Genomic DNA, 25,738 nt, shown 5'->3' with positions numbered 1-25,738 from the left:
GCATTTTTCTGTTGGTTTTGGATTCTTCAAACAGAGATGAACTAAAAGTCAACTTGTTAAAATTTGCAAAAACAGATGCATCACATTGCATGCAAACACTCCCACGTATACACACCTTTTGATTCTGCTCTGACCACAAAGCAACCAAACCGTGCATTGAAAAACAGTTATTTCCTCATTGCTCTCACACTTGACATTGTTGGATGTCTGAGGCAACACATTGACTTTTGGCTGAGAGAACGGTCGGCAAGATGGATGTTTGCAGATATTTGATTGTGTATCACTTCCTGGCGTTCACCTTTTTCAAAGTGGCAGGTAATGGTTATTTATCTGTCACAGAGTTTGATTAGAAAGTTTACCAAACTTGGTTGGTTTTTGTTAAATCTGTAAATGCCTTTAAAATTTCCATTCCAGCTTGTTCTGAGGGGTCCATTATTGGAGGCGAAGATGTCAAAAAACTTCCGCCGTGGATGGTGTCCATTCAGAAGGACGAGACCCATGTGTGTGGGGGAATCCTCATTAAAAACCAATGGGTTTTAACTGCAGCACAGTGCGAAGAGTAAGGCAACCACTTTGAGCATACAAATCAACTTGCAAAATCTATGTGAAGCTTAATATAATCTTTCTTTTTTCCTCATTTTTATAATAAAATAATTGTCCAAACCAAAGATACAATTATTATTTAATGAATGTGTATTTATTTATATTTATCGTTTTAAATTTGTAATTTTTTTTATTTATTGATCTATTTGGTCACTCTTAAAGTACACTTACATAAAAAAAAATGTTAGGTACAATGTACTTATTGTGTTCCTGTTGTAGTTCAAAACACTTTTGCTGCTATTGAAGTTGGATACAGGAATAGGGACAAGTTTCATGATATTGTTAGGTTTAAGGGTGAGTTAATAAGTAAGGAAATAATAAATTAATTGTAGCTGTAATTAAATGCAGGTGTAACCTTTGGCTGGGCCAAACTAGGGGATATTATCACCCAGGAAAAATAAGTATCGATACCAAATGAATGTGTACAAAATGGTCACAATAATATGAAGGACCCTGCCGATTCATTTTTGGATTGAAAGATAGAGATATGACTTCTTAAAACAATATAAAGATTTATTTCACAAAATCATCTTTGTTCCAGTAGAAAAAATCTAAAATAAATCACTTAAGAGTTTAAATACCCACAGTAAATAGACACCATTATAAATCCAGCTTTAACAGGAGGGAATGTTTTTACTTTATTTTGATGCATGGTCTCTTTAACACATTCTGTTGACTATAAGTAATGTTGCGCCTACATGTCTACTAACTCTCATTGGAGTGTGACTGGTAGGGTTAGAATAAGTTGACATGTAGTTGCAAAGTTAGCCTACTTATAGTTAGTAGAATGTCTGGGACCATCACAATAAAGAGTTAGCTTGACTTTCTTCTTGCGGACTACACAATCGGAATGCCGGAGAAATAAAGTTCTATAAAAAAATTTATTTGCTCTTAAAAAAGAAATATTAGGGACATTTGACCAGTCACAGTTATTATTATTTTTTAAATCTAAGTAAATGTAAAAGCAGGAATAAGCACAATAAGTGCATTGTATCAAATTATTAATATAAATGTTAGTACATAGTAAAGGCATAGTACATAGACAAAGACATAGTAAAGTGGGACCATTTATTTAATGCATGCATACATATACTACATAGTAGCAGGGCTTGGGGGAAAAAGGAAACCAAACACACAAGTTGTTAAACCCAGAGGGTGCGCTTTATTTCTTGTGCAATAGTGAGGATTGAAGGAGTATTAGTGCTCTTGTGCTTCAGTTGTGAGAGTGCTGGAGAAAGTGGAGTGAAGAACTTCATCCAGACAGCAGGGAGTTAGCTTGACCAGCAGAGAGTTCTATCAGGGCTTCCAGATTCCTTCTCATTAATCCCTCTCTGTAAGAGAAAAGGATAAACAGACATTAGTGAATGTGGGGAAGATCAAAACCGCAACTGGTCTTTCTTCACTGGTGTTTATATGGCCACAGTGATCAGTTGGTCGATGGCCGTCATGTGTGTGCGTTGATTGCTGGTCAGCTGCTCTGTGTGTGTTGCCAGGGGCGACTGATGTTTTTTTTTTTGCTAATTCACTTGACCAGGACACATACCCCAGTTTTGTATGCCAATCAAGCCAGCATCCCTCAATTTCTTAACTCAAGGTTCTCACTGTAAAGTATCTGCACCTATGCACATCTAAGTCAGTTTTCTATTTCAGATATCCCATTCAATCTGTGACAGTTCTCATAGGATCTCTGTCTCTGCGTACTCTGAGTAAAGGCGCTCAGCGTGTTGACATCGACAGTTATGAAAAACCTGAAACATATAATAAAAGGACTCTAAAAGATGATATCATGCTGATTAAGGTAAGGATGAATTGAAAGTGGTTGTTGTTTAGACACGATGACCGTATGATGTTTATCACAGTATGCATTTGAGTATTGATTTTTCTTTTGCAGCTAAAAAAAAAAGTGAAAGCAAAGCCCCAAAAAATCCCTACAAATGTAAAAGATGTTAAAAATGAAACAAAATGTGTTGTGAGAGGTTGGGGAAGTACTCATTTTAATCGCCGGAAACCTTCCGATAAACTGCAAAAGTTAGAGGTGACAGTTGTGGACAGAGAAAAGTGTAACCGCTTATACAAGAACGATCCTGTGATCACCAAAGATATGATGTGTGCAGGAAACAAGAAGATAGACAAATGTGCCTGTTCGGTATGTCATATTGTTGTCTTTGATTTATGGCTGTTGCAGGCTCTTTGAAATCATCCCTTTACCTGTCTAAAGGAAAAATAACCTTTTTTTTTTCTTTTTCAGGGAGATATCGGTGGACCTCTGGAATGTAAGAAAAACATAGTTGGATTGGTATTATGGTCGGAAGGATGCGGTAATCCCAATAAACCAACTGTGTACACATTTCTCTCCGAAAGACATATCTCCTGGATCAATAGCATACTGAAAAAGCAACTCAACAGCACGACTTTTTAAGAACAATTTCCAGCATATATACTATTGTTTGTTCAGGTTACTGTAACTTCAAAATGTTATGCTTTTGGAATTGGGGTTAATACTGTATATATTCACAAAGCAATATCAAACTTTCTTTTCATTTTTTTTGTTTATTATTTTTTTAACAAGTAAAACAGAGCTAAGTTAAAATCCTGTAAATGTATCTGATATGCATTAATACATGAAGAATTCCCACTGTACTTTGTTACTGATGGACACAAACATGGTTAAACAAACATTGGAAGATTATTCTATTGTCTGGTGAAATATGAAATGCATCATATTCCTTTTTGTGATTTGTTTGCAAAACTAAGCTAAAATAAATGTTATCCTCAATTTAATGATTACATTTTCTAAACTCCACTAGTTAATGACTGCGGATTTGTTTAATTATAATGGATTCTGTCTTGTTTTTCTTCCGTTACATTGAACGCATTTCACATTAACACCAAAGTGCATCAAGTAAACTCCCATTGCTTTATGATATTCTTTGTATTCAAAACACATTCAGACACTTCTTCTAAATAATTTAAAGTCTCAAACTAATTGATACATACTGGTGAGTACACAACAAATCTCATTCAAAATACTCTGAGTAGGTATTATTTTGAATAAGTACTAAAAAAAAGTACATTATATGCATGAATGTGTGTAGTATGAATGCAATTCAGATGTACAATATAAGAGGTGAAATGTATTCTGATGGATGGATAATTTGTTTGTCATCAGAGAGATGACACACCGTAGAAAGCCACAACACCTTTACATATTAAAACAATCATAGACATATTGAGAAAAGAAAAACAGATCATACAACAAATGCGAGAGCATGGATGACAAATCAATGGCTCATTTCTATACAAAACTAATACAGTAGGCACTTTCTGCCTACTATGGGTACTGTGAATTATGACATACTACTTTTGTCAAATACTGTTTTTCGCCTAGAAGGGAAATATGCGATTTTGGATGCAGCCAAGCTTTGAAAGTGCATCTGAAAATTTGTGCAACAGATATTAGATAGCCTATTTAAATTTAGATATTAAAAATATTTAAATGCAATGTTGTGTTTAGTTGCAGCTAAACCCCATGGAAATCAGTAAAAATATAGATTCACTGGCTAATATGAAATTCTTATGTCCTTCCATTAAACATAATGTAAAAAGACACCGTCTTTATGTAATTATGCAACAGCCTATATTTCTTGGGTTGCTAAAATTGTTTTGCTGTGGATGCTGTATTGTAAGGACTTTAATCAGTAGAAGTGGAGACACAAGTCACCTGTCAATATATTTAGAGTGCGTCGTGATATGTGCTTATGTGCCTGTGCTCACTGCCAGGTATGAGCTTAAAGTGGATAGCATTCAAAGGTCTTTCGTTGAAAGCGTATGATGAAAGACCCTCTTCAAATCTGCTCTTACCAGAATGATGAGCGGAGAGAGGATGCCAGAAGGTTTGAGTGAAATTGAGTGGTAGTTATAACAGAACAGTACTACCCCCTCCTGGACAGAGAACTTCAATTATCAAGCATGTACTTTAACTCGTTTTAGAGAAGATTCACTCTGAGAGATGAGTTTATTTAAATGCAGTGATCTTGCCTGACACCTATGATTTCTTTACACCTTTAATTCAGTACAGGAATCATCCACCAAACGTAATCCAAGCCGAGTGTGTTACTGATGACCTCATTTGTCTTTCAATGTTGTTGTCTTAACATCTCTCATTACAGTTATAATTCATTTTTAATTCTAAACTGTAATCAATGTAGGAGTGGTGCATGTACTTGAGTTTTTGGCATGCATCTAAAAATACTGATTTGCATATGTGTGCAATATATTATTCATGATGGGGGAAAGCATCGAGATTCATCATTACTGACATATTTACTACAACTAACTGCGTAACCAGTGGACACGTTGTCACCACCAATGGAAATCATAAGCCCATTGAAAGTAGTGGGACCCTTCATGAGATATTTTGAGCCGGAGAAATTTTATGATGAAAAGCTGAGCTTTATCCTATTTGGTTTGTGACATATAGCTGTTCCCGTACATTGCCAGCTCAGTGGAATCTTCCGTTATTGAAGTGAGGTTACGGGTGTCACCTCTAAGCCTACCTCCAATCCAAACCTTTATTTAGCCACTAAATGAGGAGATAAACCAGTATATTGGCCACAGGGATGAGTGTGGGGGAAACATGATAAACAGCCCTCTGCAGATTCTTGTTTCAATGAATATGCAGAAACACATGGCTTTGGTAAATGTTCCAATTATGCTGTACTGTGTTCCAATTATTCTACATTTGGTATCATTCTGTGTAAGGCTGTACAAATGTTCTTGTCCTTGGTTGTAGGTGACAATAAAGATAAATAAGCAGGAAATGCTGCACCTTTCAATATGTACTTAAAACCATCTTTATTATAATTCCATTTGCACTACTGTATACTGTACTGCACTGCTAACCACAAACTGTATATTACTTCTGCGAATTGTTTACTAATTCTCCGAAGAGGTGAATGCACTGTGGTTATTGCACTTTCTTTTTACCTAGAAGTCCTCATACTCTGTGTATAGTAGGTTGTATATTGTTTACTGCCTGTATACTGCAGTATTTGTGTCTCTACCTGTGTCTATTGTGTAGGTTATCCTATACTTGTTATCCATACTGTCATGTTGTGGAGATTGCACCAAAGAATTGTGAATAAAGTGATTTGATTTTATTGTAGGGCAAGTTGTCATGTCTTTTAAATGTTATTAAATTATAAAATGTAGTTACATTGTTTGTTGGATGAAAAAATGGTTTGATCTTTTTGTATGTTATAACATACTAATTTTTTTCATCAATTTCTGTTTCAGTGTGTTTTATATATATGTTTAGGTGTTATATATGTACCTTTCAAACAGGTTGGTAAGATGTTTTGTTTTTTGAAAGAAGTCTCTAATGCAGTAAAAAAAAAAAAAAAAACGGTAATATTATGAAATATACAATTTTACAATTTGGTGCACAAGAAATATTTCTTATTAGCACTGTTAAAAACAGTTGTGTTGCTTAATATTTTTGTGGAACCCATGATATATATTTTTCAGTATTATTTGAAATTTTAATAGACAGTTAAAAAAACTGAATTTATTTGAAACAGAAACCTTTTGCAACATTATACATTTTTTTTACTGTCACTTTTGAGCAATTTAATGGATCCTTGCTGAAAAATAAATAAATTAGCCTACTTTAAAAAAAAATCATTCTGATCCTAAACATGTGAACAATAGTGTAGCCTATATATTTAACTTGTATTTTATTTATTTTTTTCCCGAAAGGAAAATAAGCTAAACTTGTGTTGCAACTTTGTCTGTTTGCTGGGGCTGTGTTGCTTTTAATATGATCTTTTCATATTCTCATAATGAATGTTTTTTTCATGATATCATTTTTAGGTAACCTAAATAACCTGTTGTTTAAATGTACTGTTGTGTTTATTACTGTCACTTGTGGCAATGGACCACCAAGGCACAGACCCACCACTAACCAAAGAGACAAGCGTGGGATTGGTGTAATTTTTTTTGTTCTGGTGCTGCATTACCACAGATATATTGCAGTAGCTCTGAGGAAATTAAAGGGCGGGCTTCTTGTCAGTCTATTAGTCCTAGTGTCAACTTATATTCTACAGTGAAAGTCAAAACTACGCAATGAAGCATGAATGTGCTTGATGTTACAGCAGTGATTCTAATACAAGCTCTTTATTTGTACCAAGAGGTTTATTTGGAAAGAATCAAAAGCTCAATCTGTCAGCAGCAAATTCTCTTCCCCAATATGAGTCGACGGGCCACACAGTTCGGTTTGATGCCATGTTCTATAGGCTACTATAAACTATTATCTAACCACGATTTTGCATGGACTTGGTCTGATTTAGTATACGGTACAATGGTAGCATAGGTAGGTCTACTAAAATCGTTGGACGTGTCCACCTCGTGGCGCCCTTCCCCAGTTTAGCTGCTCCGGATAGGTCACTATCGAATCAGCACGTTTGGCTTCAGAGTTCAGACCCCGAGGACACTTTCATGGTCCCAGTGGAAAGTAGGCTATTGCATATCGCTCACAACTTCTAGCTTATTTATAGCCTATACATCATCATAAAGATATCTTACTGACGCTGGTTAAATTCTTTCCCCGCATAGAATAAAATTCTATTTGGCAATTGCTAGTTTGTTACAAAAATAAATAAATAAATAAATAAAATTCTTATACAAATGACCGTAGTTTATAGCTTTAAAAATTAGGAATAGCTATTTGGCCTATGCCCTTATCGATTTGAATTCACTCATACGCGTTAAATGTGTAATGGTAGGCTAGCCTACTAATGACCTTTGATGACATTTTTTTCAGTAGTTTAGGCTACTGAAGGATTTCCTAACGCAACAAATTTGTTTTGAATTAAAATGTTCAAATGCTGGCTGGTTTGATACTGACAATAAAGATAGGCTACTCAGAACATGATGTAAAAAAAAAATGTAAATTTAAAATGTAATTAGTTACATTAATTATAGAAACAATCTTTAATTAATACAATTAACCTTATTTTTTTATTTTTTTTTGTAAAACAAAAATTACATTTATTATAGAGAGAAATTGTAAAAGTCTGGGGACATCCTAGGGGACATATTTTTTATCTTATTAAACATTCACACATTTCTAGCATGGTAAACATTTTGTGAGGGGAATAAAACATGTCTCATGTAGTTACTGTAAGCATAGAGTCAAGCGCGGTAGTCACGAGGACACATCGGTGGTGACGTCACTCTATCTGCCCGGGGAACAATCAGAGGCAGCGCGAGCGCCACTTGAATGGATTGTTGTCGGTGAATAACTTTGCTCCTGGGTTTCTCCCCTTTAGCCCACCGCTCGTATTTTCCGCATTTTCCCCCTAATATTTACGAGTTCAAATTGCACTAAATGGTATATGAAGCACTTAACGCCACTCGGAAAAGTGTGTTAGCAACAAACCCCTGAGGTCTGTGTGTGCGGCTTAACTTTTGCAAAGTGGGTAAGTGCAGAAATCTAAACACTCTTTTCCCGTGTATTTTTTCCTTCCAATTTTATGCTATTCCAAATGGAACTCTGCTGAGATTTAGAACGAAACATTTCAGACTTCACGCTGCCGAATAAAATAGTTGTAATTTCGCTTCAATGTTACATGTACATGCCCGTGTTTACAATCATCATTCCTGTCAGCTATAGTGTTGAACACAATGTTGCCATTGTTCTTCAGTGAAGCGCGCGACCATTCCTGTTTGCTTTTCTTATCTTCTTGGAGTCTTTCTGAACACTCCATCTAAACTTTTCACTTTCCCGTGGAGACTCCTCAGGAAGATCCAAGAATATCAGTGACCCCAGTTTATGTGTATTTATGGAGTTTATAGAGTGTCTGGACGGAAGTGTCTGGAAGGAACTACAAAATTCTCTGACATTTTAAAATGTGCACAGTGAACATGCATTAGATTGAGTACTAATGCCACTGGAGCCACTGTAACTTGATCCACCCTGTTTTGCCTCCAAAAGCTTGGTCCTAGTTTTGCCATTAATAACAGAGCTGCTGCTGACCTGATCCTTAGTTTCCGCCGTATTAAGCAACACATTGCTTTGGAGTATGTGTGTATGACTAACTAAAGTCTGATTTTATTCAGGTGTCTTGGGATCTGTTAAAATCTGAATGGACTAATATGAAGAGCCTGAAGGCAAAGTTTAGGAAGAGTGATGTAAGTATGACCTAGTGTACTTTCAGCTGGTTTGGGAACTGAATGGTGTTGTGCTGGTCTTGAACGCTTGTATTGAGAACCATATAAACAGTCCCTCCATGAAATAAAAAGAAAATGTAACACCATATTCTCATGCACAACATTCATAGTTGTCTATATTTTCATTCATTTGGATTCTCAGAGGTAAAGTCAGCCTCTGTGAATGTTCTAGACTGCATGATGAGTGAATGACTCAGAATCAGACATGTCTGCAGCTTTATTATGATGACTGAGTCATAACTGGGAGTATAATTTTAAGGCAGAGAACTTATGCACTCCCGAAGAAAGAATGAAAAAACACTCCTCGGAGGAGCTTCCTGCCACCAGATGTGATTCAGCAATCATTTCTAAGCCTATAATAGAACAAAATCAGTCTCAGGCTGAAGTATAGGAATGTGCACGAATGAAACGCTATTGCTTATAATTTCATGTTTTGGCTTGCCAAACCATTGCCACTTGGGCTGAGTCAGCGGATAGAGATTACTGTGAAATTCTATGTGATCATCAAACCACAGAACTAAGCTGAGTTTTAATATACTTTCTGCCAGCACATGGTCACAGTGGCATTTTGAACATTTGCACGGAATGTTGTTAAGAGCAAGCTCGCCATAGCCACATTCACAGCTCATTATTGATTTTCTCCTTGTATGGAGGCTAAGTCACGCATTACTGTTTTTATCTTTTGTAATTGGTGGGTGTTTGCTTGCACAACAATGTGGTTGCCCAGAAACAATGCTTCGACATAATTTTATAGAGAAATCTACTCACTCAATTCATAGGTAGAACTTTGCATGTCTGTCTTTGTGCAAGATGCGGCATTGGAAATCATAGTATGGCATTATATAGTCTAGCCAGTTGGTTGTTACTCAATTTTTTATATAGAAAAATATTTTTATTAATAAAAAAGAAAAAGGGAACTTCCTCTTCAAGTTTTTGGTTTTGATTCCTTTCAGTTTTATTTTGTCATCACTTCTGCTTGTATCAGTTGTAACCTGTACATTCACCAATCAAAAGTCTTGTTTCAGTACTTTGCCATACAGGGTGTTTTCTGGAAAAAGAGGTAATCCAGAAAGAACAAGAGAAACAAAATATCCTCCTGGTTCTATTTGGGGTTTTGTGTGTCAGTCCAGAACTGTACAGGAATGTTCATGTAAGGCCAGGCTTTCATTCTTGTGCAAAACAGGAGACCAGAACTGCCAGGATAAATACTTTTACAAGAGTGTCTGATTGCCAAGTTCTTGTAATATGTGATGTTACTTTACCAGCACTTCATGTGTTTGTAGTCCCATTTGAACTATTCTGGTGTACCCATAACATTGCATAACAAAGAGCGAGAGATAGTGCTATTATTACATTTGTTGGTATTTGTGGCATGTTTGAGAGAATCATAAAAAGTTTTTTCTTGCTTCTTGCTCAGAGTTGCATGAAATTCCCCAGTCCTTATGTGCAAGGCACATGGCATTAAAAACGGCTTGTTGCAGACCAGGTTTATTGCATCTCAGTAGGATAGCGGCACTATTGACTTTTGTCGTTCACTTGCAAGAATAGACCTTTTGTGCACACAAATCAATAGCAGGCACATATCTAAATTTGCTATGTTTACATGATGAGAGTTGTCTTTTATCTGCTCATGGATTGCAGATTGCAGATGGATTGGGTCTGCTTAAGTCATTGAGAATTTGGAAAACTTCCACTCCTGCTTGGGGTTCTTTTCCCTTTTAAACATCTAGATGTAAGTTGATGTTTTGTAGGCTGCTGTGATAGTACTGTATAATCTCTTTATTTATTAGCTTGTCTCTAACAAGTATTTTAATCAATTAACATTATTATGCAATGTAGTTCATATGGTTCCTGGTTTTCTTATTTAATCTCATTTAGTTGTTAACTTTATTTCAGTGATGCAATGGAAAAATTGTATCCCAAATTGTTGGATAACATTTAAGCGCACATTGTGGGCTGAATGCCCTTTTAATTGCTTAACAGACAGTTTTGCAGATTGAAAATTGCAATCTGTTGATGTTTTATGGGCATTTATCTAGATTTAGGCCTATCTAGTTATCCAGAGTATTTTAGGTTAAGTTGACACATGAATAAACAGGAAATGGAAATGAAAATTGCCCAGATTATCCTTATTTAGCACGATTGTGTCATTTTCACTTTAGATCAGATGAACTTTCAAGTGTGGTTTTTCAACCCAGTCTCATGAAAAGTCATGATAATTTGTAGGAGACTGCAAAAGCATAAGAAATCAGAAAGAAACCGTACAAAAAGAAACTGCCCAAACCTAAACCAAACTCCACAACCCAGCCTTAAATATGTTCTGTGGATCTTTAAATTGAATATTTGGAGAGAGACAATATTAGTCACCAAAACTGGTTACTAACAATCTTCAAAACATCATATTTTGTGAAGAAAATACTGTGCGACAAGTAATAGGAGTTTCGGTTCATTTTTGTGACACGCTCCACAAAAAGTTCACAGAAAGGAAACCGAGACAGCAGAAAGCGCCATCTTGTTTGTTTTCTTTCTTTATAGTAAAACCCCTCTTTTAACTAAGTGTTAAAAGGACTAGATATCGCTGTGGACATTCAAACAGATTTTTAATTATGAATATAGGACTGACCTGAAGGAAAATGCTATATCTACTATAAATGCAGGTACACTCGCAAACTCAGTCTCTCGCAATACTCTACTCTATAAGCGTCAATGAACAATATCAGTGAGAACGTGTTTAAGTTGCTAAGAGTGGTTTCTAGGGGTGTTGTGTAGTGATACATAGAACCTTTGGGTGAAGCGGTCATAGCCGCTTTTCCACCTTGCTTTTAAATTGCTTATGAAAGCCCTGTGGCTATGTGCATTTTATATCGAATTAACAGCAATTCAGGGGCAGCAATTGCTTGAATGCTGGGTTCATTATTATTCTTATTGAAAACAACAACAAAAGAGTACAATGACAAACTCGCTTGTATTAAACAGAACTTTTATTAACAAAAAGAAGAAGACTGCTTTATTAACAAAACGAATAAGCATGGCATACACCATGCTATGCAGGGAACTGTTAGCATTGGGTTTAAATCCCAAATATTGCCAAATAGGCACTTTTACATTTTGCTTTGAAACCAAATCTTACGCCGGCATCTTGTCAGTGAGCTCTCCTCACTCTCGTCACGTGATAAATGAAATCTGACTCCTGCTGCTGATCTGTGTTGCGACTCTCGTTCAGCTCACGCTGAATTAAGCTGACGCGTTTTTAATTGTAATGTATGCTCTCTAACTTAAGTATAAAATCAAAACGACAGTGGGCAGGGGTGGGCAAGTGATTTAATCGGTGTGTGGCTAAACACTGTGTAACACCGACTATTGCAGCATGCCTAGTCACAAGACTGTATTGGGTTTTCTCTATGGTTAACGTTATGCTGGTTTAACTTCATCGACTCTATCTTTTTACTAAACATTATGTGTGGCTCACAATAACGATCAGGTCAAAATGTTAATTTAAAGCTAAACGTGTTTAGAAACATAATAGTTGTGTTAATTTATTTTTCTCTTCCAAGTCTTTTCCCTTAAGAATGTCAGTTCAAGACAAGACTCCTAGCAGACTGGATTTATCTCATCTGGAACATAGTCATGTCCACGGCTCTTAATTAGTGTCCTTACCCTTTTCCCCATTAACTACAACCTTCAACAGGATGAAACCCTCAGTAAAATCTATCCTGAACTGTCTGAGGAGATAAGAACTCATTTTACTCTTCCCATAAAGTCAACAGAAAAATGTGGATTAATGGCATCATAATGTTGTTAATGGTATTTTGGTTTCACCTTAGGTCAAAGCGTCCATTCTGAGAAGAATCCGATGTGTCCAGTGCCGAGGTTAAAGTGGTTGAGGAGGGAGGCAGGATTGTGATAAGGCTAGCTGTGCTTTTGTGGAATTACCTCATCAGTAAGATATGGCTGCCAGGGATTTAGAAACAGGGTCTCTGCCATGTGAGGGTAAAACACACAACCCTTCATTACATTGTATAACCTCAAATGGCAAAGACAAACGTCTCCTGTGCAATATTTATTTTGTGGGTTGAATGGGAGTCTACAATATTTCACAGGCCCTGTAAAAGTATTCGCAGTGAACACGCATGTAGCATCCCTTCCCCCTCTCTTCTCTGTGTTTAACTGTATTCGCTTGGCCGTAGCAGACTGCCCAGACGCTAATTCCTTTCTATCCTTTGTCATAGACCGACACCTTTCATACACGCAGTCGTTGCTGCTTAATTCCAACCTTAAAGGGAGTGGATCACGCTCTAGGCTGACCGAGTAACCATCCTGTAGCCTTTCCAAAAGTAGTTTGCCTTATAAATAGCACCTTCTATTGACAGTGCCAGGTGTGTATTAATTTCATATCTTTAGTCGTGCCAGCCAAACATTAAAATGGCTGCTAAAAACAACATCAGTAAAGGTGAGGTCTAGTCAAACAACTGACCCCCATACCATCTCTGTTTTCAGTTCAGATTTCAATGACCAATCAAATGTTTACAGATCTCATCCATTTGGTCCAGGACCAATCAGATAACCTCAGAAAAAGCCCCAGATGACCAATCTGGCAGCAGTGCTGTAAAGCGGATGAGAATGGGCACAGCAGGTATCCGCACTAAGAAGAGGGTTTCTGTATTAGCCCAGACCCAGCTGCCCGGCTCTCAGAGATTAACAAATCTAGCCCCAACACCCCCCTTCCCTTTAACCTCAGCCCCTTTAGTTCACATCCCTTCTGGTATACATATTACATCCTCCGGCCTAATGCATTTATCCCAGACTCCAATTTTCATTTGCCTTGTTTTCCCTGCATGTAATTGTGGTTTGATTAAGTGCAGTCCTGATAGTATAAGATGGCCCATCTGTATCTCCTCAGTGACTTAAGACATTCTGTGAGCTTCTGTAGGCATGAGTTATCTCAGTAACAGTTGTTGTGGTGAAGTAATGACAGGCTGTACAGGTTGAGAAATAAGCTGTCAGGATGAATCAAACATGCCTGGCTCCCTAAGGTGATTCTTATGGGGGGGAGTTACATTTTTTTTAGACATTTAAAAAAAAAAATACATTTACCTAAATGTTTGCTCACTTATTTATTGTTTTTCAATGGGGTAATTTTTTAAAAAGAGTTTACGCAACAAAAGGAAGCTTAATTTCAGTTTCTACAGTAGCACAAATAAATACATGAAATAAAGAAGACGCGGCAACGCTGAATCACTCATGCGGTTTGTGAAATTGCGTCTCACATAAAGTTTTAAAATGACTGATTTGATTTTATAATCTGTGTGAATCAATTTACAACCTATGTTAGAGTGAATGAATCTGTGTGGGAATTTCACACATTATAAACGCAAGACCTGCGGGAATTATTAAAATGATGCGCAATATCCGCAATCCCGCGACCAAAATTCGAGCCCTGCTACTAACTGTTAGTATTACTGCTTCAGGAAGCTCATCCCAGATAACGGTTTGTTTGTGTTGATTGCTTGCAGCCATGCCATTTATTTCAGATATGTTTTTATTTTATTTTTATATTATCTTAATAAGAATAGAATGTGGGTGTCACCTGGTGGAGAAAAAAAGTAGTGCTGATATTGTAATGTCATTAATTATTTAAAAACATCAATGCAATAAAACATTTGTGCAATTAATCATATCCACTGAACCATAAATTCGTAATGAAGAGTTATCCTACAACGGTATAACCTTCATGTTTTTCATCAGGACAGATTCCAGTGGCATTACTATAGGATGCCAGACTTGTAGGGAACTAAAGTCAAGAAGATAAAATGAAATTCAAATACAATTATGCTAGAAACATTTACCATTTTAAAATTGACAAAACACTACCTTCACCATGCAAAATTAATCACTCAAAATTGAAATCCAATTCACTCAAATACATACATAACTTGGAAAATGGATCTAGGGCTAGAGTTGCCCTCCCTTAGTCTAGAAGTTAACGTGCTGGGTTTGAATTCGATATAATGTGAAGTAACTTGTATAATATAAAAACTTTTATAATATAAATACTGCAGCTGTATGCCAGTCCAGACTTTCTGAACTTTTCAGAGTCCTCATGCCCTCTAAACTTTCACTTTCTGCAACATCTTCCAACCCATTGTTTAAGCTCTTTTCAAAGGCAAATTATCTAGAGTTCCTCCAAGAGATTTGGCACGGGACCCAATTCAAGTTCAAGGGATTAAAGCACATTCTTTTTGAGCAGATGAGTTTGGTGGAATGTGAAAATGAGTGTTCAAAGTTAGGTACAGAAGGTCTATTTTAAGTCTTGTTCGCAGAGTCTCAAACAAGTCATGTGGTTTCTGTCTTTTTAATCCTCATATCTATTCAGACTAATATAAACCCCACATTCTGCAATTGATTAAGCAGTTGCAGATGTAGTTTAGTAGAAAAGGTACATTGTTTTTCGGAAAAGGTTCATATGGTTGGCGTTAGAAAGTACTGGAAGTCATAACATCGCAATTATTTCACCGAGCTATAGATACTTGCCCCCCATATTACTCAGGTCTGCTTTAGATTGCACCTAGACAACATATCTGGGATTTATTTAGAGGTTAGTCCATAGATGGACCCCTTCTATAACAGTTTCTGGCAAAATAGATGCAGTTATTACTGAAATCTCTGGACTTCCATAGTACGTTCACTTCTGAACTTTGTTAAACAAAAGGAGGCATTTGTACACAGTGTAAAAGTTTCCCACAAAAAGACTCTTTGCTCTTTATGGAAGAGGCACTTGGTTACATGAGTAGACTATGCATGCTTTTAGTGAGTGGGGGGTTGGGGAACGGTTCAAAAAACCATATCTCAATATGTGTGAAAACAAGCTTTAGGGAATAACATTAACAGCTGTTGTTTATCTGCACAGACCATTTGCATGAATCTAAACCAAGGGGTTTCTCTCAGAGATCTCAGCTGTTCTATCTGGATGTCTTTTGTACAGATTTGCACTCAGACCATGCTAATGGTTAAGCCCTGAATGGATATCCAGAGCCTTCCGTTTCAACCCCTCAAGCTCTTCCTTATTCACTGGGGTTTTATCAATATGCCACATGGCTGAAAATCTAATAATGAGATTAAGAGGGAGATTATGTCTTTAGTGTACTTTCACCCTCCTGAACTGGTATCGCTGGTGCAGGCTGGCTGACTGGACAAATATTAAAAGCGTCATGTTTCATTCACATCATCTTTCAGATTTTAGATCAAGCAGCTTTAATGGTCTTTTTGGACTGTATAGGTAGTTTTGAGAAGAGACTTTTTTTTCCCCACCATATGACCTCTGTAGAAAAGGTGCTTTTTGTTCAGTCATTGATTAATATCTCAATATTCTAATAATGTTTTTTTTTTTTTTTTTTTTTTTTTTTTTGCAGCAAGTCAATAATATAATTTTTTATTGTCTCTGTACTTTTAAATGCAATCAATTTTATAATACCTTACAAAATTTGATTGTACAGTTTCAGTATGTAAAATAGATTTTCATTTCAAGAGTCAACAGATTTCATTAAATTATTAGTGCTTTTAATGATTAACTTTTGTTAACATACACTAACATGTACATTAGTAATTTACACTACCGTTTAAAAATTTGAGGTAAGTAAAAATCTCATAAGAAATAAACAGCCTACTTTTTATTCAGCAAGGATGTATTAAATTGATCAAAAGTGATATGACATTTATAATTTGATTTCCATTTCAAATAAATGCTGTTCTTTTGAACTTTCTATTCATCAATGAATCCTGAAAAAATGTATCATGGTTTCCACAAAAATATTAAGCAGCACAAATGTTTTCAACACTGATAATAAGAAATGTTTGAGCAGCAATTCTGCAAATTAGAATGATTTCTGAAGGATCATGTGACACTAAAGAGGAATGTCTGCTGAAAAATAAATTAAAACATTCAAATAGAAAGCAGTTATTTTGAATTGTAATAATATTTCACAATATTACTGTTTGAACTTTACTGTATTTTTGATCAAATAAATGCAGCCTTGGTGAGTATATGAGACTTCTTATCTTAAAACTTGGTACTGACCCCAGATGTTCCAACGGTAGTGTGTTGTGAGTCCCTAGACCTTTTCGGTGTCTGGGTGTGTAAGCCTGGGATAAGTGCAAACCTGCAACAAAGTGCAACAAACCCCTGCAAATAGGAAAATTGCCATATTGTATGACATTTATTTAGCTTTTTATTAAGTATTTGTGGACATTGAAGCTTTTTTGGATCATGTGATTATCCACAATGTAACAATAATAGTAAGTAATAGAGTGATTCTGAGGTTTAAACATTCTCACGCAGGAATGTGCTTTTCCGAGCATTCACCAAACCGCTCTGAGCTTATCATCTCAGGAATCCTAGAAAGAGAAGATGTCCAAATTTTAGCAGTGTGAGTGTAATCGGTCAAACTGAGAACACGCCTAGTGCCAGGCTTGAACAGAGACGAGTTTGATAAGAGGTCATAGTCCAGCCTGTTCTCAAGGTGCTCTGCTGCCGCATTTAAGAAACCATTAGTTTGAAAGTCTATGTCTGGTTCACATGGACTTGGTTTGTAGTGGTTGATCCATTTGACTTATGTACAGGCAGTATAGGCTGCAGTGCAGTATAAGTTCAAGTTTATATAGCACATTTAAAAACAACCATAGTTGACCAAAGTGCTTAACAATGTCAGGATAGATAAACAAAACAAACACAGTAAAAAACCCATTTAACACCAGGCCCGTTTTCTATTAATATTGTTGCGCTTCTTTTGCATGCAAACCAAAGTTTTGTCTCTAAAGTTTGATTTAGTATGAGTGCCCAGTGTGCTGAAAATATTCTGCATGACATGTCAAGTACAATAGTCACAACTTGGCCACACGCCTACATTGTTCTGCCAGTGGGAAAGAAAGTAAAATTATCTATATTGTTTATTTAACTTTCGGGAGGTATATCAGTGTATGAGATTATACAATGTGCTATAGAAATATGCTCTATGTCCATTGATTCTCAACGTCTGATTAATGAAATTGCCATGTTCTGTCCTACTTAGTTAGTTTATGAACAGATTACACAAATTCAACATGAAAACCGTTTGATCTGAACCACTTGTCTTGCCTCTGGTTCTAAATATTGCACGACTTAAGAGGACCTTTATCAGATAAAAGTTTAATGCTTACACTGAACGATGGGTGGAGGTAATGTTTGTGCTATGTGTCCCCGTTTTCCACTGGTTATTTAGTCCAACAGGCCCTTTTGAGATAATGTTAAGTGTTTCCTGTTTTTGCAAAGGCCCACCATGACAAAAAGGAGATCTCCAGCCTGGTTGCTGGATGTTTAAAGTTTATTTTGGAAGTTTGTGTAGATTTTCACATCTTTTTATAGCTGGAAAACCTTATGTTTGTTCTTTCATTCACAGTGTATTAAAAGCCTATTTATCATATTGGTTCTGGCATCAGACTGGCAGTGATGTTTGTTTTGTGCGGTCCTTTGCAATATTGGTAAAATGCCAGTCATGTAACATCCCTTTTTTGTTTTTTTTTGTGTTTGCTATTTTATTCTGCGTTATATTCTGATACATGCTATGCATTCTGTTCAAGCATTGGATTATTTATTTTTAAATTGTGCACCATTCTATTCTTCTCTCTCTCCAGAAGCTATTTTGTTCTCAGATTAAGGATATTAATCCAAAACATACAAATCATGTAGTCTCTCTACAATATCTCAGTAAGATTCTTACAGAAATATCATAGCCATATATAGCACACTGGTTGAGACCTGTAATATTTAACATTGTCGTGTGCTGCTTTTAGCTTATTTTTAACTTTATTTCAAAAAGCTTTACAACAAAAAGACACACACACACACACACACACACACACACACACACACACACACACACACACACACACACACACACACACACACACACACACACACAAAACAGTTTGTTCTGGTTGTTGAATCTGATTGGCTGAGAGCCTTTTCCAGCCATGCAATGTTCTACCACTATCACCACGTTTCACCGTTTGTATCACTCATTGTATTTCTCACAGCGAGTATCATGGCAGATGAGCAAACCCACCATCATTTTAGTTGTTGTGTCACGGAATGTAGTTTTCAGAGTTTTTTAGGTTAGAATGTAGTTATTTAGACCTCCAATATGCGACTTGTATATAAAAATAGCGCCTATTTGACAATTTGTTCAGACGTTTTCAGAGATGTGAGCTCTAGGCTGTCAGCGGCCGTTCAGCGATCATGTAGGCTACCCACCAAGAACAGCTTTATCTCAACCAGTCCTTTGGGAATTTGCCGCTGACTCTGATGTATGGTGTCATTCATATTCGGTATATCAAACGGGCAATCTTTGGTCTTATTAATCTTTTACTTGTTCCAGAGCAAATCGATTTGGCTAAGGGCAAAGTTAAGTTTAATAACTTGTACAGACGACTTATACTTTTATAATGGCTAATATTGTTTATTTAAATATTATTGTTCAATAAATAATATTTTATATAAATAACAATCGTGTAAGAGGAATTACGAGCCGAGCAGAGTGCATTACGAGCACCTCCCGATAATTTTCAAACATTTACAAAAATTCAGGGAGTCGGCTTGATTTTGACCAGTTTACAGGCTGTCCCCTATTGCAAAATCATACACAACCACGTCACATAGGCTAGGTCTATGAATATTATTATAGCCCAGTGGCTGCAACCCTTCAGAGTGCTCATACACTGAGACACACGCAAATACACTCTCTAGTTGTTTTGTTTTTCTAGTTGTACACTTCTATCTGAAGCTATAGCAGCAACATTGAAAGCTCCAGTCTCAGCATAAAAACTAGGGATTGCCGCAGACTCACCGTGCAGTACAGTTGTGCCGTGTACCAGGTGCTTTGGATCCGATTATCAGGTTAACTGACTCGTAACGTTTGCAATGGCGCACGACCTCCCGAGTGTCCGAACTCGCGCAGTGTACGTCCGGCTTTAGTGATTTTAAATTTAGTGAAAGAAAGTTAAATTATTGAGCCATTAGATTGCAGCAAAGACTGTCTTTATGAGTGAGTCAGTAGCAAAGACTTTCATAGGCTCCTGAGACCCGGCCATTCATTTTGGCAATATGCTCCACTGTCATATCGTCAGCCTGTGAGATAGGCATTACAAGATATTATCGTGTGTGAGCGGGGGGTGTGGGTCACGTCGCATAGAAATATTTCACCCAAAAGGTGAGCCCGTGGATATCACACAGGCAATTTGCAAATTTTGCGCAAGAGTTACGCCGGTGAAGTAGTCTCAAACCACGGTCAATGCACGTTTACATGCACACTAGTACGCTGAAAACTCACAAAAATTTGCTTATTGAAATAACCCATTGTCCCGGTTTACATGCAAACCAATAACCCGGCAACGCAAGTAAACCACGTTTACAAGACTTTATTAATAAATCAGGTTATTTCCCGGTAGTGAGGTCAACACATAGCATTTGTGCATTTGACTCCCAGTATTCCATTTATGATGGCTGTTGTGATGTTAAATAAAGCATTAAAAACCGATGAGTATTTCTGTCAGAGGGAAACTTACAGACATATAATATCCTCTCATGTCGTTACAGATGCAGCATTTTGACTGTACTCCTGCACAAGATGAGATTTTATCATTTGTTGGGTCAAGAAATGGCTCGCTCTGTCTGGATGTGCTTAAATGCACAGTAAGGACGCTTTACAGTCATATAGCATATGCGCACTCCAATAAGCCCAAAGAAAGCAGGTTAATGTGTTTACATTCCAGGAGGAATTGGGGTAAGGGGCAAAAATCTATTAGTTTATGACTTTACTTCATTTACATGTGAAAGTGAAAGCAAAAACTAGCTGAGCTTTTGGCATCTGATGCTGCATTAATAGTGCATTCTCTCAGAGACGAGAGATGAATCTACCTCAGCATAAAATAACGGTAGCCTATATCAGCTATCTTAATTTACTGGCTTAATATTTATTTTCTGGACCATACATTAATCGCAGTGGTTCCCAATTCCAGTCCTCGTGACCCACTGCTCTGCACATTTTGTAGGTCTCTCTTATCTGACACACTCAGTTCAGTTCATGGAGTCTCTCCTAATGAGCTGATGATCTGGTTCAGGTGTGTTAAATAAGGGAGACATACAAAATGTGCAGAGCAGTGGGTCACGAGGACTGGAATTGGGAACCACTGCATTAATGAGAATAATCAATATTTCTTGTTAAACTAGTTCTTTTTTAAGTTGGTGTTTGAAGCCGCTTTTGATTTTCACAGATGACTTATTTGTACTGTGTTCGGACCTAAAGACTGTTATTAGGCCTATATGATTTTGTGATATTATTATTAATAATAATAATAATTTGTAATTGTATTGTTATTAGTGTCATTAAATGTTTGTTAATGTGCTATGGAAAAAACAACAAAATGCTGACGAACACCGATGCCATTTCCATTTTGGTTTAAACAACAGCTGTATAAGAATGATGGGTCTCTTTTATAACAACCGCTCTTGACAGTTTGTAAATAGAATAGATCATCTTGAAATTCAATTTTGATGTGGGATGTAGTTTTGTAGTCCATGCTACAATCTCATACAGAGTGCTCAATCATCATACACGTGTGTTGGTGTCGCAAATGTGGTGATGTCATTATGAAATTAGGGAAGGCAAATTAATTGTAGGTCCTAATAATAATAATTTAATACATTAATGGGAAAATGAGCCAGTTATCATCTTGATATCTTCAAAGGCATCAGCCATCGGTGATATGCCTGACTATTGTCTACACACTATACCCCATTTACATACTTCATATACTCAGAGGTTGACCATGATCGAGAGCCTCCTCTGTGCCATCATCCTTTCTGGGCCAAAACCAACATGTAGGGTTTTTTAATCGGTGCAAAAATGATTAACTACAGAGAAAAGTTCCAGGAAATATCTTCTTTTTATTAATTTTTTTTTTTTTTTTTTACAAAATTAAACCATAAATAATTAAACACACATTCCCAGGATGAGCCAATGCAATTAGGTTCAGGCATTTTACAGCATAGCTTCAGCATTTTACAGCACTGACTGTGTGCTTTGTCTTTCTCCTAAGGTTCATGCCTGTATTGGAAGCGTGTGTGATTACACAAGATGAATCTGTATTGAGCCATAGAGACTGGAGCCAGTACTCCAGTACTTCCAGCAGTACATTGATGACAAGGTCATTCAGAATATATCAATGTAAAATTGTTCCCAATTCAGAACATTGAAGTCCAGTTGTCCGCTAGAGTGGACATGTTATAAAATTTTAATAATTTTAGATAGAAGATATTTCCTGGAACTTTTCTCTTAATCATTTTTGCACTGATTAAAAAACCCTACATGTTTTTTTTAAGTTATTTTATCATTATTATTCTTTGCAATGTGTTTGTTACCACCCCAACACAGTTGTTTGGGGTCAGTACTTCTATTTTTTTAAAGAAATTTTATTCAGCAAGGAAGGATGCTTTAAATGGATCATATAAAGACTTTTACATTCTGACAAAAAAATATCTTTCAAATAAATGCTGTTCTTGTGAACTTTCTATTTGTCAAAGATTCCTGAAAAAAATTCTAGGAAGGATCATGTGACACTGAAGGCTGGAGTAACAGTTCAAATTGCTCACTGTTCGGTTTGTATCATGGTTTTAGGGGCATGGGTTTCCGATACGGTTTGGTATGTGCTATGTTAAGGGGAAAAAATAACTACTGTTATAATACAGGAAAGGTACAAAGAAAAAAAAATGTTCAGGTAGGTCTTACTATAGTTTTCAGGTACAGAAATTGATCAAGGAATCAAATATAAAATAACACTGCATTTAATCTTCACTATATAAATTAAATAAAGATTAATTCTTATTCAAGTTACAAACATTACTCAGTCAGGAGCGGTGAGGGATTTCTTTGTTTTTAATTAGGGATGCACGGATACTTTTTTTTTTTTAGAACCGACCCGATACCAAAAATTCTGAGTATGACCGATATTGAACTGATAATCACTCTTTTGTGTGTTAAACACAATCTTCTTAATACAGACAACTTCATTTATAAAGAAAAACAACAAATCAAAAAAATATATGTTCATAATCTGACTATTATAACTGACTATTAAAATTCTCTTAAAAATTAGATAAATTGATAATTCAGCTGTAAAATTTAGTCTAGAAAAATCACGAGTGCACAATAATTGTATAAAATCTGACCATTTAGTGAAAAAAAAAATTTTTTTAGTGGGGAACAAATAAGAGACAATAAGTGTAGCACTAAATCTGGTAAAAAGTTACACATTGCTCTTTGAATTGTTGAGAAATACATTCATGAAAAACAAGATAACAAAAATCAAAAAGATTCATTATTTTATATATATTTCCTGACTGACCGGAAAGTCTCTTATGTTGGTTCTGACAAATATAAATGCTTGTGCTTCGTAATGTGTTAAGCCTACTATAAAATTAAGACATTTTTTAAATGTATAGCACAGCTGTTTAATGAGGCAGCAACAAATGATAGATAGGACAGAACAAGAAAGGCAGAATGATGCGCTTGAAGCAACATGGAGTCACAGCACGCAGCGCTTCGAGTCCGCATTGAAAAGTTCAAAGCACAAAGGAAAGACATATCGATGTATAGTGTATTATAAAGTATCTATCTATGCAATAGTTTATTGAGCCTTTTCTTTTAACAGTTTTACATTTCAGTTACTGTGCATATGAAGAACAATTATAGTGCTCTCCTGTGTTGTGATCTAACGGACACCCGGTAGAAAGTAACATGATTAAGGTACAGCAATACAGTCCAGCAAGATAGTCATTTTATGCGAAACCATAGACCTTTATCTACAGATCAAGTATAATAATAGTAACATTGAATCATCTTGGAGAGAGTGTCATTGTGTTGACTGTCGTAACCGAACGCGACATGCTGTTTGAATGCTGAATGGAGAATGATTGACAGCCGCAGCGGAGGGAAGAGATTACGTGAACTTGAATTTAATGACTTAAATATTCATTTCTGTCTCACATTATACTATATAATGGCTTCAGAACACTTATAATATAGTGCATGAAAACTTTATGGTGCTTTATAATGCTTTTGTGGGGCTTAACAACACAGAATAGTATACGCACAATATCGGATTTGGATCGGCCTCGTCTGACCGATACCCGATCCGGCCAAGAATGGCAGTATCGGATCGACGCATCCCTATTTTTAATGTTGATCAAACAACAAAAGACACAGACAGCAGCAGGAATATTAGGCTGCTGTCACTTAGACATAATGCTCTTTTTTGACTGTTTAAGTTCAATTAAGGCAACCGGCTATGTTTGCTGGATATACTCCATATCAGGAGTAGACAGGCAGGTTGACATATTTTTTGTGTAAATTTGTCTGTTTAAGCGCAAGAAGACTTGAAAGCAAACTCAATTTAGTGTTGTCTCGCTGTCTGAGAAGACTTTCCATGTGCGTGCTTCAGATGAGTGCGCACAGAAAACTTCTCACACAGCACGCACAAGTTCTCTTTCGGGTCTTCTTGTGCTTGAATATTTAAATTGGCAAGGCTTAACCACACGCAGATTATAAACTTTTATGACAAGATCAGGACACAGTGACCCTTTCGTCAACTGTTCCGAGCGTCCCGGGCCATTGGGCAGTCCTTATTGTCGGGCCCTGCCCAGCGCTTTCATTATTGTTTTGAGCCTGTCAGAATTCTCACTGAGTGCCTGTTTAAACGCAGAAGGCAGTGTGTGCTGTTCTGTGTGTTCGTTCTCACCTGCGCTCGCCGCTATCAACACCTGGGTGATGGCGGCGTAAATGACTGGTCATATCAGAACATGCGGCACTCGCATCGAACAAAGTTTACACATCGTTTTGTCCAACACATGAGGAACAATGATGTCAGCAACAGAATTACAAAATAACAGTTGATTGATTATAACTACTCACGTGAAACGCATTTCATCGATAGAAACATGCATTAGCGGAACTCTGTCTGTTTTACGCATTGTTTTTTCTTTTCTTCTACAAACCATATTATAGATGCAACATCAGATTTTAGATTAAGTGTGTGCCGAACTGTGGGAGGAGAACAGTACGGTTCGGTTAATGTTGTTTATTTTTTGTTTGTTTATAACCAAGAATTGTTACACCCCTAGTGTATATACATTACTTTTTTTTTGGTTAATTCAGTTTTAACTGAAAATGTCATGTGGTTCGACTCCCCAAAAACTTTGATTTGATTTGATAAACATTTTTTCAAAGCCATTTGAGACCAATATGAATACAAATAGTACATTATTAAGAACCCCACACATTTTTAACTAGATGTTCCTTTTTTTTTATTGTGAAAACACTCTTATATGACATTGAGTAACCCAGTAATCCAATACTCTGCATTGGTGTGGCAGTATAGATGCGATGTGTCATGTACACAGTTTTTTTTTTTTTTAATTGTTCGTTTATTTCTTTATTGTAAAAAACTGTTTGTTATTCAACTTTTTTCTGTTCACTTTGTTTTCAACTGCAGTGTCTGGTCTGGTTTTTCTGTAATTGTTCTTACTAAATAGAAAATAGAAGGACATGAACCTCAGAGTAAAATTATCCTGATTTTTCTCCAGCATCAGAGGGAATATTAAAGACCCATATTTTATTTTTATTTTTATGTAATATCAGTCAATGTGTTCTGGAGTACCTCTTTGTTAATGATGTTTGAGCACCCTGGGAAGGCCAGGAGGCTAATTCTTTCCAAATGTCTATTTCTTTTACAAAAGATGTTCATTTGTTTCATGGGTTGACTTTAAATAGCATCAGCTGATTGCAGATAGTAGGCCAAAGTCAAACAGCTCCCAAAATAG

The 25,738-nt window shown here is 36.4% G+C and overlaps 2 protein-coding genes across 4 annotated transcripts in view; both read left to right on the top strand.

Annotated features, from left to right (window-relative positions):
* The first annotated feature begins 175 nt into the window (after positions 1-175).
* LOC311276990 (granzyme K-like) lies at positions 176-3,379 on the top strand. The gene is made up of 5 exons (XM_084387075.1): positions 176-315; positions 415-559; positions 2,254-2,401; positions 2,495-2,749; positions 2,852-3,379. The coding sequence occupies exons 1-5, from the start codon at positions 252-254 to the stop codon at positions 3,020-3,022; spliced, it is 783 nt and encodes a 260-aa protein (XP_084243201.1). The 5' UTR covers positions 176-251; the 3' UTR covers positions 3,023-3,379.
* A 4,434-nt stretch (positions 3,380-7,813) lies between these two features.
* The window catches only part of rai14 (retinoic acid induced 14), a 48,738-nt gene continuing 30,813 nt past the window's right edge, over positions 7,814-25,738 (top strand). Inside the window, exons 1-2 of one of the 3 annotated variants that reach the window (XM_084387001.1) lie at positions 7,814-8,081; positions 8,722-8,793. In XM_084387001.1, the coding sequence (XP_084243127.1) occupies positions 8,758-8,793 (36 nt within the window). In that variant the 5' untranslated portion in view covers positions 7,814-8,081; positions 8,722-8,757. The remainder of the gene's footprint in view (positions 8,082-8,721; positions 8,794-25,738) is intronic. The other 2 variants (XM_084387003.1, XM_084387002.1) reach the window with 2 other exon arrangements.

Source organism: Rutilus rutilus, assembly GCF_951802725.1.
Source record: "Rutilus rutilus genome assembly, chromosome: 18".
Lineage (NCBI taxonomy): Eukaryota > Metazoa > Chordata > Actinopteri > Cypriniformes > Leuciscidae > Rutilus > Rutilus rutilus.
Note: the sequence above shows the minus strand (reverse complement) of the source record. Positions and strands in the feature narration are given on the sequence as shown.

Coding starts and splice junctions, on each gene's coding strand:
- LOC311276990 (XM_084387075.1), top strand. CDS start 252: ATGGATGTTTGCAGATATTTGATTGTGTATCACTTCCTGGCGTTCACC. Junction 560..2,253: donor ACTGCAGCACAGTGCGAAGA/GTAAGGCAACCA, acceptor TTTCTATTTCAG/ATATCCCATTCAATCTGTGA. Junction 2,402..2,494: donor ATGATATCATGCTGATTAAG/GTAAGGATGAAT, acceptor TTTCTTTTGCAG/CTAAAAAAAAAAGTGAAAGC.